This window comes from Pomacea canaliculata, linkage group LG2 (assembly GCF_003073045.1).
Source record: "Pomacea canaliculata isolate SZHN2017 linkage group LG2, ASM307304v1, whole genome shotgun sequence".
NCBI classification, from domain to species: Eukaryota; Metazoa; Mollusca; class Gastropoda; order Architaenioglossa; family Ampullariidae; genus Pomacea; species Pomacea canaliculata.
Genome location: NC_037591.1, coordinates 18103212 through 18122439, shown reverse-complemented (window position 1 = coordinate 18122439; position 19228 = coordinate 18103212). Strand labels below are relative to the sequence as shown.

At 42.8% G+C, this 19228-nt stretch overlaps 3 protein-coding genes across 3 annotated transcripts; all 3 read right to left on the bottom strand.

The window, feature by feature from the left end:
- Positions 1-2390: 2390 nt before the first annotated feature.
- LOC112556589 lies at positions 2391-5550 on the bottom strand. Its single transcript, XM_025225741.1, has 5 exons — positions 5101-5550; positions 4687-4794; positions 4293-4383; positions 3228-3428; positions 2391-2497 (listed from the first exon to the last, which is right to left on the bottom strand). Exons 1-5 carry the CDS (start codon positions 5284-5286, stop codon positions 2397-2399), a joined length of 687 nt encoding a protein of 228 aa, XP_025081526.1. The 5' UTR covers positions 5287-5550; the 3' UTR covers positions 2391-2396.
- An 813-nt stretch (positions 5551-6363) lies between these two features.
- On the bottom strand, positions 6364-8166 carry LOC112556590. Its single transcript, XM_025225742.1, has 5 exons — positions 7947-8166; positions 7480-7581; positions 7111-7192; positions 6851-7003; positions 6364-6637 (listed from the first exon to the last, which is right to left on the bottom strand). Exons 3-5 carry the CDS (start codon positions 7190-7192, stop codon positions 6489-6491), a joined length of 384 nt encoding a protein of 127 aa, XP_025081527.1. The 5' UTR covers positions 7480-7581; positions 7947-8166; the 3' UTR covers positions 6364-6488.
- Positions 8167-9182: 1016 nt separating this feature from the next.
- On the bottom strand, positions 9183-17814 carry LOC112558149 (transmembrane protease serine 9-like). The gene is made up of 14 exons (XM_025228403.1): positions 17614-17814; positions 17205-17363; positions 16703-16785; positions 16386-16474; positions 15630-15892; positions 15278-15420; positions 14919-15079; positions 13142-13200; positions 12099-12263; positions 11742-11824; positions 11028-11116; positions 10458-10720; positions 9856-9998; positions 9183-9630 (listed from the first exon to the last, which is right to left on the bottom strand). Exons 1-14 carry the CDS (start codon positions 17669-17671, stop codon positions 9469-9471), a joined length of 1920 nt encoding a protein of 639 aa, XP_025084188.1. The 5' UTR covers positions 17672-17814; the 3' UTR covers positions 9183-9468.
- Between the last annotated feature and the right edge of the window lie 1414 nt (positions 17815-19228).

The window sequence follows — 19228 nt, the reverse complement described above, 5'->3', positions numbered from 1 at the left end:
CTTCAATTACGATTGTGCAGTCAGACTTAGTGCCTGAACGGTGCAAAACAGGAAAGTCTGTCCAAATGACTTTAGCCTCGTCGTCACAAGAGTGCAATCTCCCAATTGCAATTGTACATATGGACACCCCATATTTCAACGGACCCACTGAGGTAGCGCTCATGGCAGACCCAATCCATAAGGTGTTGATTGGGAACTACCGCATAGAGGCTGATGGGACAGTGAGTGCAATCCCAGTGTATCCAGTTAGAAAAGTTGGTGCGACAACACAGACAAGGCCTTATGGGAGAAAGGCTGACGAACCATCGACGCCATCACAGATACTGTTTGGTAACGTAACTCTACAAGAACTGGGACGAGCTCAGCGGGTGGACCCCACCCTTGCTCGTATACGCAAACTGGCTGCAAGTCATAGCACCAGGCAGGGAAACGAAAATCAAGCGACAAAGCCTGAAGCCACCTACCGGTGGAGGCAAGGTGTACTATACAGAGTCCACAGCAGAGAAGGGAAGGCGGTACACCAAGTCGTGGTGCCTAGGGCATACAGACAAGAGGTGCTGCGGTGGGCACACGACACACCCATGGCTGGCCACTTTGGAGTCAGAAGGACTAAATACAAAGTGGCAAACGACTTCTCCTGGCCGGGAATCTTCGCCGACGCGAGCAGGTATTGCAAGGCGTGCGACATCTGTCGGAGGGTGTCACCCTGCAACAGTGTATTCTCCAGAGTTGTGGTGGATAAAGGATATACGCCGTCTCTTACAGAAGAGATTAACAGTGGGAACTTAGAATCAGTTTGCCCAGGAAGCGCAAACAGTGATTTGGAACCCACCAAATCGTCTAACCCGGTAGAGGGTCAAGAGGAATCAGGTGGAGCAGAGACACCTGAGAGGAAGGCAGGAAAAGGAGACAGAAAGAAAGATGAGGAGAAGATGGATACTGAAGAAGACAAGAAGGAAAGAGGTGTAAAGGTTGCTAAAGGAGTGAATAAGAAGGAAAGTCGTTGGGCAAACAGAAATCATAGCATCTATGAACATAAAATAGACAAGCAGAGTGCTCTGCCAGGGAATCAGAACTTCCAGAATGTCTTCAAACCCAAGATGAAAGCCGGACAGCTTTAGGAACGGAAGATGGAAGTCATAAACAGTAGTGTTAACATAGTTGTCGTTTATTTGAATCGCTCATCATTGTTTTTAGCCAAAATTGGGAATTTTGGGCTTAAGGGGGGGCCTATGTAACGATTCGCGATTGAGACGAATCTAGTTAGATTCATGTTTTTATTTTTAACTTTCCCTGTGGTCAGGGAAGAGCAGGCGCGCGAGCGCTGACGTAGCTCTGCGTGACGTTTCTTTTGCGTCATATAGTGAATGACGTAAAATGACCTGGCACAGTGTAACTGGGGCGACGGGAGGCTATGGAGAGCCAGGATTGGTGGAGAGAGTCTCCAAGAAAGACAGTTGGATGGTCGTCCTAGTTACCTGGTCGCTAGGTGGCCTGATTGGTCAGGAGGGAGAAAAGGACGTGTTAACTAGGTGATGCTAACGGTTCTCGAGAGAGACGAGACCAAGCAGTTGGTGTGTAGAGACCAAGCAGTTGGTGTGTAGAGACCAAGCAGTTGGTGTGTAGAGAGCTCCGTGGGGAGTGTACAGTATACAGTTAACTACACAGATAAACTTCACGAACTGCGTGAAGGAATTCAGAGGATTAGCCTGCTGGTCAGTGATTTCGTCAGCGCCAACCATCTGAGAAGCGTTTGGAAGAGGTTGACGCTGGAGGGGGTAGTGTCCTTTTATTTTGTTTCATCCTCATCTCATCGTTAGTTAATTTCATAAACATTAAATGTGTTAATCGTTGGCCGGACCTTTTTGTTGAAAAAGGTGAAAGAGTGCGGCGAGCGTGGTTTACATGCAGATGTTACACGCGCTCGCAAACACATTCAACACACTCTTTCGTTAAAAACGTTACACTCTCCCAAAAAGACCGCGTATGCGATTGGATTACATCATACATGCACACCACGGACCGTGTGCACGCTGATCATGTTAACACCATCATGTCTACCTGTAGGACCGCCGATGGTTACATGGAGGGCACTAGTAATGTGATAACAGGGTGACCTGCTTGAATACAATTCTTTCAAGAGGCCATGTAAACCAATATCCCACACATTCAAGACATCTGTTGATGCAGGCGACAGAGTTGTTACCATAAATTGTTAATATTAATTTAGAAACTCCATGTTGAATACAAAACAGCCAGGAAAGAATGAATCTGCGCCACTTGTAAGTTGCACAGAAATAAAACGTGTAGTGCGTTAATTAAAATTCTTCGATGAATACATACGTTGTATACTAAAATAAAGTGATTTTAGGATGAAGATACTTTTTTTAAAATCTTTAGGACCAGGTGGACATGTTGCAAGCAGATGGCATCTTGAAGTTCTCTGGGTCCAGTGTCAAGGTTATGTTTGTCCACTGTACGTTTCGCCAGACACTTGCTGGAAAGGATATAAAATCGCCGTCTTCGTCATAAATTTTATCAATCATCTACAGTACCACCATTGAAGATACATTTTGTAACCTTTGTTGTCTTTGTCACTCACAAGTATTTCATGCTCACATTCAGCTAACGCCACGTTTCTCAACCTTTCACTTGTGATGTCCCCCAGACGAGAAAAGGTAGGTCCGCGCGCCCCTTATAGCCAGCCTGGGAGTCTGGGGGACTTGGAAGGTGAAAAGATGTCTCTTAATTTAATAATTTAAATTTTTTAAAACATTGGTAATAATGTTTTCATTTGATCAATACTCAAATATGGACACTCATTCAATTAAGAAAGACTTTCACAGATTTTTAACCCGGTTCTGGAATTTCCTTTTCGTGTTTAAATATTCCAACCGCACTACACCTGCATCTAAAATTATGCACGATGAGGAATTCAAATGCGTATCCGGACACGTCGAAATAACCACGTTTGCTAGCAAAATTAGCAATGTAAGTCAATGCTTGATCTTAGTATAATTTAATTTTACAATGCAAGCTTATTTCACTAATACCGATCTGAGATATGAGAAACTATTTTTCTTTTTTAAATGACCGCCTTCGAGCCTTTTTGGGGGAAACGCCCCACAGGTTGAGAACCGCGGAGCTAACGTGCAATTTTCGACTAGTCTTGCTATGATATATTCCCTACCTGGAGCAAATAGTCTTTACAAATGATTTATACTTACCACCGTCTGGTAACGTTGCATAAGACATTTCATTGACAAAGGCGCAGGAGGGAGTCGCGACCGTCACGTAACCCGTCACGTCACCGTTGTCATAGTAAATAGTTTCGCCGAACATGCCGTTGGAGTCCGCAACAGGCTTCACATCAGTGGGCAGAGTGTTGACAAAGCCGAACAGCATTGGAACATCAAATGAAACATTGCCTGAAATAGTGTTGTTAAAAGTAAATAATTCTACATGCTTTCTTTGGGTTCTGCTGCTTGGTCTGCATGTGTTAGCGCCTCTAGTCAGGACGAATGTGCATTTTCTTGTGTGTGTGTGTTTTATGTGCGAGCGCACGACAACACGGTGCCCTTATTCTCTTAGTCTTCATTAAACTTAAAATATATATTGATAAATTCATTTGGAAAATGTTCTTTTGGATTAGTTGATCTTCGAAAAATGACATTTTCAACCTGTGTTCAAAAGAACGGATGAGTGAGAGAGACAGAGTGTGAGAAAGACATACAAAAAGTGTGAGAGAAAGATGTAGAATGTGAGACATACAGAGAGAGTGTGTGGGAGAGAGAGAGAGCATGAACATATGCCTGATGTTCTTAAGACTTGTCATATCTTATCAGTGACATATTCTTCAGACATAAAACCAGCTGCTCAGTCACATGGCCAATTCTAGTTGTCATAGGTGGTTTTCTTTTCTCCTCCCCTTCAGCAAACCTTATCTACAGTTCTGTCTAAATACAGACTACACGGGAAGGTAAACAGGCATCTTTGCTTGACAAAAAAGAAAAAAAAAACTGTCCGGCTGGATACACGTTGTGCAAATGCAAAAATTTACCCAGCACAGGGACGTATAAGTAAGCAGCTGCCAAAATTCTCCGACCACAGTTCAAATATACTTTAGAGAAGTGTCAGTGGGACAGACGGTTAAATATACTTTAAGCGAACGTTGGACGGCTAAAGTTCATTGTGGACGTTTGCTGTGTTGCTCGTTAGTCAACCCAGTGAACATGGTTTAATGAGTAGATAAATGGCCACAGCATCAGTGGAGGAAAGAATGTGGGGCCTACCTCCTGGTGGGGGAACACACAGCTTCATCATGGCGCCTTGCAGAGGATAGGCGAAACACTTGAACTCATCCGGTGTGACGTATCGAACGCCCTGAGGACGTTAAACATATTTGACACACGTGTGTACGCACGAGTTTTCTGTTTCCACAACACACACATTAACACTCATATATACTCGTATACACCACCCACGACCCCCATAATAGCCTCATCACCTCCTTTGTATTATCTCTTTCCTACGCGGAGTGTGTGCGCATTCGTACGTGTGTGTGTGTTAAACATGGACGTGTTGTGCAATTGTACACGTAGCCATGTGATTATCGTGTATATGTAATCGATCCTTAATCGTCCTAAAGAACGACAACAGCACTCTCTATGGTCTGGTTTAGGTTACCTTGGGATAATCTAAGAGTTCACGTTGATACACGTCAGGATGGAAAGGGTCAACAGTTATGATGGCAATGAGAGATCTGTTGAAGTCATAGCTGACCCAGTGCCACGTCTGTAAACACACATACATAGTTGAAATAATACCACGTCTGTGAACATACATACCTACCCTAGTTCCACATCTGTGAACATAATATATACATTGATAACTGATCCAGTCCCACGGCTGTTTGCATATAATTATTCATACATACAGAGCATACATACGTCATCCAGTACCAGCTCTGTGTACATATACACACTTACATCACGAACTTAATACACGTCCATGCCTACATGAATTCATAGCTGACTTGTAGTGCCAGAGAACATACAACGTATAACAACGGACAGGCAGACAGACAAAATAAAACCTAACATAGTTAGCCTGATACTTGGATTCATCTGTTGTCATGGTGATGACCCTGACTTGTGAAGCCCACTGGTCAGGTGCGCAGCAAGGGGCACTGCTGACAAGGGTGACAAGACAGGCAAGAAGGGTGAGCTGGGGCAGCGTGACGTGCACTGGCATCGTGATCATCTCTCTAAGCACGAACATCAACATCCCAACAGTCGTTCTTCCCGGTCCTGCCCCAAGAATGAGTGTGCCGTGGGCGTGCTTGCGCTTGTGTCCTGCTTGGGCCAAAGATTGTGTGCGTCCGTGTGCTCGAGATTAGCCTGCCAACAGTTTCTGAAGTGAATGTTGATTACATCTTCGAGGTTTCTTATCTCGGAACCTTGGTGGGGATGGTGTACACACTCCCATTACAATATTACACTCGCTACAGCAACAATAGTGAGCAGTCTACTGAAGCTAACATGTCCACCCGTCATGTACCGTGCAGTCAACTGCTACCTGAGCTCATCAGGTGAACTGTGCTTGCACACACTGACACCTGTCTTGTTCTACTTTTCTTCCGTTTCTAGTTCTTCCCCACAAGTACATTTGTTTGTAAGTTGATTTGTCTGGCCATACGAAAGAAAGGCAGACAGAATGAAAGGGAAAATCTTTCTGTTGTTACCGAAGATATAACTTCAGGTACATATATTGCTTTTACTCGTGCAGTATACTCACAATGTAATCGTGTATCTATACATATTTGATCTAAATACATTTATTTATGTCATGAAATACTTGATACATGTATAACTCCAAATAAAAATAATACACAGAAGAAATTATGACATCCATCTAATATGTGAAGATCATGTGGACAACATCGTGATTTGAGAGAGTATACTGTAGGAGAGTGGAAGAGGCAGGAGAGGAGCAAGGAGAGGAGGCGAAATGAGCACAGAATTAAACTTGATTCAATGAGGTGGTAGATATAGAAAGTTGACAATAAAATCACAACTGAAATCAACCCATGCGAAGCGAGTACATAAGCGAGTGCTTATGTATGCACCGATGTATGTATATAGTTTTATCTCTAGTCCAAATTTTAGAAATACGACGCAAAGTTCTTGCATTTGTTTCTCGTTTATTACAACGGCCATTAATTATAGACCAGATTTTATAATAGACTAATGACTATGTCTAGCATCACTCCTAGCAAGGCTTTGAGTTATTGTCTGTTATGCGAATATTATACTCGAAGGAAAGCTTGCATTCGAAACAAAAAATTAAAGAAAACGAAACAAGAAACTTTACACTCCTCAACGCTTTAATTGCAATACATATCCTGTGAGCACTTTAACAGTCTTATACAAACCGAGCAAAGACTAGTGCCAAATATGTATTTTGTCAGACTCTTGTGAAGACTAATGTCACGCAGACAACAGTTTTCTTAGCATGCCAAGCCTGTTAGGAATTTCTCGCCGTTTCTCTCCCTGGGGGCAAGAGGGTGGAATCCGGAAAGAGGCTGCGTCGATAGAGAGGGTCTCATTGAGGTACTGGGTATTTTCGCTCACAGCATCTGTTATTATTGAACATCAGTCTATTTTCAATAAAATAAACAGCTTATTACATTAAAGCTAGAGAGCTATCGTGAACATTTATCATGCTTTAGAATAATCAAACACTGGAAACTAGCCTTGTATTTAACTAGCATCGTACAGAAATAAAAAAGCAAAAGAATTTTAAGGCGCCTCCCCCGCGACGTTTCCCCCTGCCCTGCCCGTTGACATACCTTCATCCTGAACACCGTAGACAGCTTCAGCAACAAATGCACAGTCAGCCAGGGTAACGGTGACGTAGCCTGTGGCCTCATGGTCAGTGAAGTAAGCTGTGTTCTCCCCCAGTGTGCCTCCGATGCCAGCAAAATAGACTGTCGTCACGTTTTCTGCGCAAAGCATGTGTAAAGATGAAGGTGAGTAAGATGTGTGACTGACAGCTCATCATCACTAAAGACATCAAACGTCGATGACAGAGAAACCAGAAGGGACGCACCTGGAAGACAAAGTGAACGGAATGGTTTCACAAGGGAGCTGCGGCTGCAAGCACTCTCATTAACGATTTCATAAGCTACCATCTGAAAATACAGAGACTGTCGCGTTAAACGAAGACCTGAAGGACGAATAAAGAAAAATCAAATGCTAGTGAAAGTAAGAATGCTGTGCATACTATGTAGGTAGTGACAGTGAAAAGACTCGTACAATGTAAATTTGGTAAACAAAACTATGGAGATTGTCCTGTTCCATTTAAAGTCACCACAAGACGGTCTGTCTGTCTGTCTGTCTGTCTGTCTGTCTGTCTGTCTGTCTGTCTGTCTGTCTGTCTGTCTGTCTGTCTGTCTGTCTGTCTGTCTGTCTCTTTTACCTGCTGATAATCGAAAACTGTCCGGATTAACACGTTGTCCGGGGTCCGCGCTGCCACAGACACTCGCTGATTCTCTCCATCATAGTTGATGACCTGCAGGAACTGGAAATCACCTCAAACACATTAATCTATTTTTAAGTCATCAAACTGTTATACCATTTCTTTATCGGCTATTTTTTGTAAAACACTGTTTGAATTTCTCCAGAGTTGTATGTCTTAAAACATTTGTTTAGCTAGTCAGTTTATTTTTTCACATAAAATATGCAACTCTAGCTGATGTATATGGCTTTATATACATATATACATAAATACATTCATTACCCCAAGTCAGTTAATTCCGTCACCTGTCATCACTCAAACAGCCCCCATTTATTGCACTCCTTGGGCCTGCCCGAACCAGGTTTAATATCCAGTATCTACACCCAGCGAGATACTCGCATATGTCAATATGTAACAACATAACTTACTTCTTTTGAGTCTGTTGAGCCAGAAGCTATGTGCACAGACTGTTGCAAGGTTCGAACCTGAGCATTCCATCGTTTAGGGGTACAGCAACCGAACACACCGGCCTGAGCACCACCAGCAGCCAGAGCCACGATGAGGGCTGACAGGTACAACCCCAGGGCGCCATCTTTGCGATGGTTCTGTACTCACCTTCCCTTCTCCTGTCTTGCCGATAAAGCCGCCGATGTCTTCCCACTGTGGCATTTCTGTCCTTATTTAAACTTTGTGTCCAAAAACATGTACCGAATATTTTACTCAAAGATAACAGGTGAAGAAGTGGACTGTGCACCAGTATCCGTAGATAAATATCTGCCTTGCTGTACACTATTACAGTCTGCTAATGTGGCTGCCTTACCTGACAACACGATGTGGTTGTCTTTCTGTTTTCATTACAACATTACACTCAACATACAAGCTTGAGTTTAGTAATGTATTATGAATGTTTTTATCTAGTCTTCAATTTATCTAAAATAAAATAAATGCAGACACAAAAATATCAAATTGACTTCTTTCAATCATTTAAATGACTGTTAGTGGAGTCGTGTACTATTTACAGCTACTGACCAATATGAGCTGTCACAGGTGTCTGTGACTCTGCTTGGTTCATCGCTATATACGACATCTAGAACTAAGAAATACCACATATCGTCAATAAAAAGCCTGATATATGGTTAATAAGGAGTACGCCAAGGACAACTGCTCCTGGTTCAGTCGAGATAAAGAGGCACAGGAAACATCAAAGGTTCACCACTTCAACAATTCCAGTCCTGATGATTAAGTAATCTGATATGTAAATGTCCACAATGAGGGGAAAAAAGAGAATGCAAAGAAAGTTTAATGTTTAGTTCCTGAGTCATTCTCGCTGTTCTGACTGTGCTTGCTGACTACAGTGACACACTTCTCTGACTGTAGTTACCGACTAAAAGAAGAATTCCTCTAGAATTTATCCTGCACTACAAGCACTACTATATTATATCGTCGTACAGTTTACTGATTCGTTTCATGTATAGCTGTTTCAGTGTGCAGCTGTTATCAACTCTTGGTGATCTAACGGTCTTCGGCCCAATGGAGAAACCGTTGCTTCTGTCCCTGATGGCATGTGTCAATAGTCTAGCAATTCTCAGGGTTTGTTCTGGTCCATGCCACTCATACACAAACACGTGTCTCACCGATTAAAACAATGAAAAGAAGGACAGAAAGACCAGGTATCTAGTATTTATTACTGTTAAAATTACATATTCATGCAACACTTTACGCAGGATTCCAGTTCAGTAAGAATAGCTAATTCACAATGTAGTCTGAAACAATTTCCATCACTATTTCAAAGTTCATGATAATACAATTTGTGTCAATAATTCACTTTTCTATAAAACCCAGATTCGTGGAGCAACGAAAGTGGACTCTTCTCGTTTAGCCCTGTAGGCACATGTTGTTGTTGCCGCTGTTGCAAGTTTTGTTTCCAGAGAGCCGCGAGGACATAGTCTGCTAGTGTTTTGACTTGGTAGAGGCGATCCAGTTCAGAAACGAAGAGACCCTTGTATACACCCCGGGTGAGTAGGTCTTGCCACATCCATATCCCCAAGACACTACCCCGGCCAGCTTCCATACGCCGTTGTGCTTGCAAACCAGAGGACCACCAGAGTCTCCCTACAACAGGCGATGGACATTGTTATAGGATCATGACTTGAACAATCACTGAAATAGCTTTTGTAGTTAAAATTCTTTGTATCGCTAGAATATTCTTTTTCTAGCACGCACAGGAATGGACACTGACTTGTCTAAAATGTACAGTCAAATTAGGAAGGCACAAGTACACATAGAAAAATATATACGATGTTCAAGTAGCGAAACATTCTTGTCTCAGATAGGTACCTGACAAGAGTCTTTTCCACCCTGAGTATACCCAGCACACATGTTGTAGTCATGGACATCCCCTTCATTCAGATAGTAAGAGCAGAGGCTGTTGGTTAAAATAGGTAGATCTACTTCTTGCAGGAAGCGAACGACATCGCCATCTGTAAAATACCCAGAAATATTACAAACATGCACAAATAGAGACATATACGCTTGTTACAGTCGCGCACACATACTGTACACATATGTACACACACACACAGTTGCATAATGCAGTTTGGAAAGTCAGTGCAGACCTCACATTTGATATTATATGAGACTTGTGAAGGAAGAGATTCGCGACACCGGAGGACCGGTTTTATCATGAAGCTTCTCAAAAAGGTAAACCTTAGCTGGAGACGAGTGAAAACAAGGGATGGTGGAGATGATCTAAGCTGGTGCTGATGCCGGAATAAGCGAGGAAAAGGCCGGTTTCCAAGCGAAAAGATTTTGTCCTGACCAGAACACGACCTTCCACACTATCATTCAACAGTCGGTCGAGTGGCAGTTACTTTCATCTACTTGCCGTCGTCACACGTACACACACCGACGCACCCACCTACGTACAAAAACAATGTTACCTTCATGAGTGGAGCCCCAGCCTGTGACCGTGCACACCATCCCATCAAACTTCTCCCCCGCTTCCGGTAAGCACGCGCTCCTGACGTCACGTCCGGTCAAGGTGAGAGGTGTCGCTAGCTTCATGAGCGCGATGTCGTAAATATACCCTCCAGCCTGGTAGTTCTCATGAACGTAGATACCCGTCACTGAGTGCACGTGAGTGCTCGACATAGACCGCAGGTCTGTAGTTCCCACACCTACCTTCCAGTAGTTGCTGTACGTACTGCCAACAGATCATGTCATGACAGGTTTGAGCAGAAGGGAGAGCATGTCACACAGGCTTATAGAGACTGAAAACAAGTGATCCATGAGTCAAGCCTTGAACAAGTAAAACTCCGGAGATATTTTATTGACGGTCCGTCATGTTAAAACCTGATCAGTAAGGTGTCAGGTGTCAGATCAAAGTATACAGGTATAACAAAGGCCATCAATACTTACGTCAGTGTCATGGTCGTATGTCTGTTACAATTGTCATAATTTGTCACTGTCATTGCAGTTCTCTCTCGTTCCTTGTACCCTCCATTACTCACTCATCAAAGCAGTGAGCAGCGGTTAGAATCCAGTGGCTGTCGATGATTGTCCCCCCACAGAGGTGCTGACCGTTGTAGAGAAGTGATACCTTAAACCAATCAGACAATGATGTACTCGTTAGGCGCACAGAAAAAGCTACAGAGAACAAAGGTATAACATTCTGGCAGACAGGAAAGAGAGAAGACAGGTAGTTAGGCCCGTGAACTTTCAGTCAGTTGTTGGGAATGAGGAATTGGAGTCTTGGAACCCACAATTACTTGGGGGATCAGTTTTTGTCGTGAGGATGGAGCCCCTCTACTTCCCGCCTTTCCTTCCTCAACCATCTACATTCTACAGGGTCAGGTACCCATCGTAAAGCTGGGTCAAATGAGGGTTGAATGGGGTATCCAACTGGGTAGTGTGCTCCCCTCTGACGCCAACGGTCTAGCCACTCGGATGTCAGGAATCTCAGGAATAGAGAGGAAGGGTGAGGATAGGGGATTAAGGAATTTACATTTGTAAAAAACATAATTCGAAGCACACTTACTATACATGCATAAATACATAAACATACTCAAGGATTAGTAGCAGAAAAATCACAATCTTTAAAGAATATATATCTTATGCAAGTACCATAGAACGATGTTTCCGAGCATTGTATAAATATTTTATCTGTCCAACAATACACAGGAAAAAGAGAAGGATGATGGATAGGGGAATATAACATGGACTACCTGCCATGGATACTCTCCTGCGGTTGCCTGCTGCCCTCCTAGAATTCTGTGAACATCAGTGACGAGAGGAGCACCACACGAGCCTGTAACACATCAATCAGAAGACACCTATGATTTCAGGGGGTGAACGAGGGTGGAGGGGTCCAGAGAGTGGTTAAACTCACATTTATTTTGAAAAGTAAAGTTGGCGTGACACGGTTAAGGCCAGGTGCACATGGTCAGACCCACTCCACCTAAGGTTGGCACATTGCTTGTTTACGCTGATGTTATGGGGTACACCCGGTTTTCTAAGGTAAAATACGCGAAAAGATGAGCTAGCTGTTAAACATCATAGGCAAAACAAGACTGGGGTAGTACTCGAGGTTGTAGATGAAGATGCTGTTGTCACAACACTTCCACTGGAGTCAGCAGGAGGGATGCAGCAGTACTGGTTGAAGCCGCAGAAGGAGACAGTCAGTGTGTGGCCAGAGGGGCAATGGGACGTGGGGCTGATGCACACGCCTCGGAACTGTGAGGAACACACTGCAAGCACACAACACATTTATCTCCTGTGTGCACATCATCTGTTCTGCATGATAATACTATGTTCTGTATAAAAATAGTATATCTATAAAGCACTCACTGTTGCTACAGCAACTTATGGAGCACACATTAAAAACTCATTTATACATGCGTGCACACACACCTTCACCAGCCTACACACACACTAACACACAGTATGGCAGAAAAATAATAAAATATCAGAGACATTTTAAAATCAGACTCCATAGTAGGACCAGCAATAAATCAGTTAGAGTGACCTGGACACTGGACACTGGACACTGCTAGTATAGAGACCAAAGTGGAAAAATGGTCAGGAGCAACGTGTGATAATATGGTATATAGACTAGAGTAGACAGATAGCTAGGAGCTACGTCAGTGACAATGGTATATAGACTAGAAAGATAACTAGCAGTTACGTCAGTGACTATGGTATATAGACCAGAGTAGACAGATAGCTAGAAGCATAGTCAGCGAAGTCGTATGTAATGAGGTTAGGAGCGATGTTAGTAATAATGATTTATACAGATACAAGCAGCCTTACATCTCCTGTGCTCACAGACAGGAAGACAATGTAGCTTTATCATCAGAGAAGTGAAAGACTAAAACAAGAATATTTATAATCTTCAGGAAGATTGACTTCTTTGTTGAAGAATTTCCTATGGAACTCTTACATTAAAATAGTTACAAGTTTGTCAACTCATTAGCTCCTATAGTGAAAAAAAAAAGAAGCAGAGGTCTGCAGAGAAATCAGTTTGTCACAGACTAGCCGATGATCTCTACTTGAATACATATTTGTAGCTCACAGTTGTGCCCGTGTGTTTGTAATGATGTGCACCATGTCTAAGGTAAAGTCTTACCAGTAGCAGCACGTGCTGTCAGAAATGTAGACACGCAGACAAAAGCCACAGCAGCATGACTACGGTATGTCCTGTCCTACCCAGGCTGTGGTGTAGTCGGTGGTGTAGTCTGTGGTGTAGTCTGCGGAGGTCAAACCGCCAGCTGTCGGTGACGTTGCTGTCTCACGGACAGATTGCACAGCACCAGACAAATGCCGGTGCTCGGGGTTTTATGTGCGACCACCTTAAGTTGATCTTTCTGTCCTGAATTTTAAAAAAAAGTCCTGCATGGTACAGCAAGAAGGACCTGCTGGCAAGAGTTCCACAGCCTCGTGATAGAAACTATAACGACAGCACAGGTACGTACTAAGGTCTCCATTACCGTCGGCTTCTAGGTTCCGCATAAACCTACGATTACAAGGCGGTTACAGGGTCGGTTTATTACATAAGTTGAATGGAAAGAAGGATTCAAAATTATTTGAAAAGCGATACAGTCACACACACACACACACACACACACACACACACACACACACACACACACACACACACACACACACACACACACACACACACACACACACACACACAGATACAGTCACACACACATATGTGCAGAAGCAGAAAAAACTATGCTTTTTAGCTCTTCACATAAAACTAAGCAAATGCACTACATTACTACAAAACAAAGGGACTACAAGGACAAGAAGATTATAATTTATGTACGAAAATGGTAGTTGAGATCTTATTTTTACAGGGAGCTTTTCATGTGAAGTATTGAAGGAGTTACATAAAGTCTGTGTGTGCGTGCGCGCGCGCGCGAGTGAGAGAGGGGGTGACAGAATGAAAAAGACATTATTTGCTTAGGTTGCCAGTTTTTTTTTTCCTGACTGTGCTTCGTTACCTTTGGGGTCAAAAAATAATAATTGTTGCTGTTATTGCTGTTTACTTTTTACTTTAGTTACACACTTTCTTGTCCGAAGTTACACCACATGATGCAGTGATATTTGATTCCGAGTGACCAGCCGAACAATTCCCAAGTGAGGTTTTTTTTTAAAGTATTCATAAAAAATTTCTCCATGTCATTTCCCATGAATTACAATCATTACCTTCCTGTAACATTTCATCATGCACCTCTTGACGTTCGAGACATCACAAACTGTAGAGAGACATTATGTGTACAAACTGTGTACAGCTGTGAACTGTGACTCATGGTGTATAATGGCTCTACCATGTGGGTGCTAATTGCCGGCATTCTCTAAGGAACCCTGACTGGTACCCTAGTACACACATGGGTTAGCCTAGAATGGTCTCACTCTTGCTGTACCTCGACCATATATTTCTCTGGCTCTTGCTACTCACCAGGGTGCATTCTAGTTTAACTTTCATGTTGCCACAAACTGTTTTCTAGTTCGTTTTCGATCTTGTTGGTCACACAACCGCACGAATGCACACAAATGCACATTACTCACACGCGGCTACACGAGTCTTGTCAAGAAAACATTGAAAACAAGGGGTCGAAAGACAAGTGTTACTGTTTATTACTTTCAACCTGCCATTTATGTCACGTTTAAGTCCAGTGCAATCCAAATCGCTAATTCCAAAACAGTCTCATACAATCCATTTTACTGCTTCACATTCTAATATACTATTTATCTCTAATTCATATTTCGCTACTACCAGATTTTTTTCTCTTCACAACAAACATGGCCTCTTCTCGTTTAGCCTTAAAGATACAAGTTGTTGTTGCCGCTGTTGCAAGTTTTGTTGCATGAGAGCCGCCAGGACATTGTGCTGCTAGGGTCTGGACTTGGTAGAGGCGATCCAGTTCAGAAACGAGGTGACCCTTGTATACACCCCGGGTGAGTAGGTCTTGCCACAGCCGTATCCCCAAGACACTACCCCGGCCAGCTTCCATACGCCGTTGCGCTTGCAAACCAGAGGACCACCAGAGTCTCCCTGCGACAGGCGATGGACATTGTTATAGGATCATGACTTGAACAATTACAGAAAGAGCATCACCTGTATGTTCATAGAATTTTAAGGCAGACAAACGAAAACTATAATTTAATGTTCTTGATAGCACTGTCATGTACAGATGGGCTAATAAGAGGCAGATCCACAGACATTATTAGCATGTTCATGGTGTAAAAATACCTGGCATGAATCTTTTCCACCCTGAGTATACCCAGCACATATGTTGTGGTCGACGATGGAATCTGGACCAAGGTAGTATGAGCACAGGCTGTTGGACAGGATGGGTACATCTACTTCTCTTAAAAATCGAACGGCATCACCATCTGTAACAAAAACCACATAGATGATGATGATGCTCCAGTACTCTTCAACATGGTTTCAATCACCATGCTGACCAATGCCTTCCTTGACTGGGCCGACGGACTGGATCTTAAATGAAGACTGAATGGCCCCTGGAGGATGCAGGCAGTGACCAAGGTGTATATAAATGTTATATAAATGTTAGAACTCTCTCTCTCACAGACAATGTTACCTTCATGAGTGGAGCCCCAGCCTGTGACCGTGCACACCATCCCATCAAACTTCTCCCCCGCTTCCGGCAAACACGCGCTTCTGACGTCACGTCCGGTCAAGGCGAGAGGTGTCGTTAGCTTCATGAGCGCGATGTCGTACGGGTTTTGACCGGCAACGTAGCTGCCATGAACGTAGATCTTGGACACTGAGTGCACGTGAGTGCTCGACAGATACTGGATGTCAATGGTTCCAACGGCCACCTCCCAGTAGTCAGCATACGTACTATCAACACACACACAAATGACATGTAACACGTTTGACAAGTCACAGGAGGTGACGTGCCACTAAGAAACTTGAATGTAGATGTGACTGAGCCGCCTATTGGAGTTGTGGAACTGAGCATCAGTGTCATGTCAATGCATCATGTTTGAGAGGTGTCAAAACACAGTTTATGTTCATAGATCTTGTGTAAGAGGTACTACATTAGGTCACAAAATTATTCCATACAATACACATTAATAGATATCATACATATATGATGTCGGTCCAACCCTCTCCCGCCTCCCATGTATGTATCAAGGTAGGTAATGTAGGTTATTCAAGTTTTGCGAGTCTGTCGATTAAGTCCCCTCCACTCCTGGTGACCCCGACGTTTGAGACTGGGGTTGGTCTCATCATCATCATCATGTCTGTCTCTGATAGTATGGTTGGTTACATGTCTTTGTGACATGAGCACATATGTGATGTATCTCTTGTGTGTTACGCTGTTACTCACTCATCAAAGCAGTGAGCCGCAGTTAGAATCCACTGGCTGTCGATGATGGTTCCACCACAAAGATGCTGACCGTTGTAGAGGAGAGATACCTTAAACCAAACGGTTGCAAGTATGTTTATGAGTTGCACAGAAGAAACTGAAGAGAACAAAGATTCGAACTTTCTGACAGAGTCTTCAGATTTTTCCTAACAAACTAGGAAGAGTTCCACAAAAGCGGGCACACAGGCTCTAATTGTGTACGAAGTATTTCTTCAGGAAAGAATCGCTCTGCTTAAAACTGATTACAAGTATCCTTTCCTAAATATGACATGAATTACCTGCCATGGATACTCCCCTGAACTGGCCTGCTGCCCCCCGAGAATTCTGTGAGCGTCAGTGACAAGAGGAACACCACACGAGTCTGTAACATAGCCCGTAAGATGTGCAGACAGGACGGCCAAAGATATGTTTCTGTAACCATTTTATTCGACATTTTTCGGTCGTTGTTTTCAGAAAGTTTATCTTCAAAGATGATATTATTTTCATTGTGCAGTTTTCTTTATAATTTTCACATTAAATATTGTTGTCTTTTTACAAAATATAAGCTCGTGCAATAGCCAATATTGAAGGCGATATATGAGCAAAGATTTTTTAAAAAGTGGAAAGAGCGAACAGACGACCTGATGGTTTATTTAAACCTTCCCGGTTTATCTTCATTGCTCGCTGTGTACGATACTAGTTGTTTTATGTACCAACTACTTGTGTTATGTGTCAGACCAATGTTCTAAAGTAAGTCAAACGATGAGTTAAAATACTAAATAGCATAAATAAGACGAATACTTGAGCCCGCGGGTGCTGTTGTCACGTGACTTCCGCCGGAGTCAGACGGAGGGATGCAGCAATACTGGTTAAAGCCACAGTAGGAAAACGAGAGGATGTAGCCGGAGGGACAATTGGACGTGGGGCTGATGCACACGCCATTAAACTGAGCAGAGCACACTGCAAGCAGACGACAGAACGATACTTTCAGCTCCGATTCTTTGTCCTCACATGCATTTGCCAAAAGTTTCAATAAGAGATTCTATCACATCGATACAAATCCAAAACTGCTTTGAGTGGTGTTATTCTAAACAACTTTCAATCCATGCCTCCTCTTTTATACCTCCTGTAGTCTGTAGAGGAATATGAGGACGTGAAACGATGAGCTAAGTGCTATCATATGTTAAAGGGAATATGTGCAAAGTCTTACCAGTCGCAGCACGCGCTGTTAGGAACGAAGACGCGCAGACAAGAAGCAGCAACAACATGTCTAAGCTATGTCCTACAAAAGAATAACAAAGTCTACAACAGACTGTTAATGAAGTAAACCGTCCAGCTGTGACGTGTTCTACTGTGACTTAACCGTCTGTGACCTCGCTGTCTCACAGACTCAGTCCACGAGAACGACACACGTGTCAGGGTTTTATGTTTGGACATCTTAACACGTGACCTTCTTAGACAAAATATTCGGTTGACCCTTCTGATACCAATATTAAAAAAGATTCATTGGAATGCACAGAATGACTTTGACCTCAAAAGGCATATTCAACAGCCTGGTAACAGAAAACATAACGAGTATACATGTATGTATTCAGGACTACTTTATCTCTGCTTGTAGGTATAATATAATCCCAAGGAGTGGAACTTTCAGACGACCAATAATTTTACAACTGTATCTCGCACATTACATATATGTATTTAACTATTATAATATATGTCTAGAAAGCGTTCTTCTGTCGTCTTGAAGAAGAAGAAATAATAGTAAAAGAGGAAAACAAACAGTCAGTCATACAGACATACAGAGACAGGCAAGCAGACAGTAGGAGCGAGCAAAATGTACTATCAGTTCGTGGTTAGACTGATCACACGAGTGACTATGATTAAGACAAGCCGTAATAGTGATAAGAGTTAGTAGGCTGATTGGCTGGATGGCTGGATGTCTCACTGGCTTCTTGAGAGCATAACTCAGTCATGACAGGAACAAGAAAAAGAATGTTGGCCACAGATTTAAAGTACATTCGTAATGATTGGCCATAAAGAGATCAAGTGAGGGGTCAGATAAAAACAGAGTGACACCATTTTCCTCTCTTTAAGAAATTTTTAAACTCGATGACAACTCCCACAAAGCGTCATTGGAAAGATAACAGTTAAGCAACATTCGCGCGCGCGCGTGCGTGGTTAACGAGGGAGTACGTCGCAGCACTGGTCCAAATACAAGAGACAGAAGGTATGATCGTCATGACACAGCACAAAGACAGCAGGTGAGGCCTTCCCCATGATTCACGGAAAGTATAACAAGGGAACCATTGGAAAACAGTGGGTCAAAGAACGATGTTTGCCAAACATCAACACAGTTTATATATATATAAATACACAAACAGCGCAAGTATAATCAAGCTTTATTTTTGTAAATTAACGAGCGGACTTGCACGCTAAGCGATGTACACATCTTGCCCCGAAGACATCAAACTGGTCAAGGGTCTTTTCACGACTTGTCCAAAGCCAGGACCACAGCACTCAGATTCTCAGCTGCAGACCTGATGGTACAAAGTGCGCATTTATAAGTATAACAACAAGAAGAGAAATCGCTTTCAAAGGATGAAAAAAAAAATCCCTTTGTCTGATAATTATTAAATGACTGCATTTTAAGATACCCTTTTAAGACAAAAGCTGAAATTCAATGTTAGCAAAAGTTTGTTTTTATGAAAAAAAAGTTTTTATTTGCAGACGTTGGTATAAGAATGTTTTGTTTTGCAGTGTTACCAACTTTTTATTTAAGAAAAATTTAGCAACACGTATTTCAGGACAGAGCTAAAAACGCACAC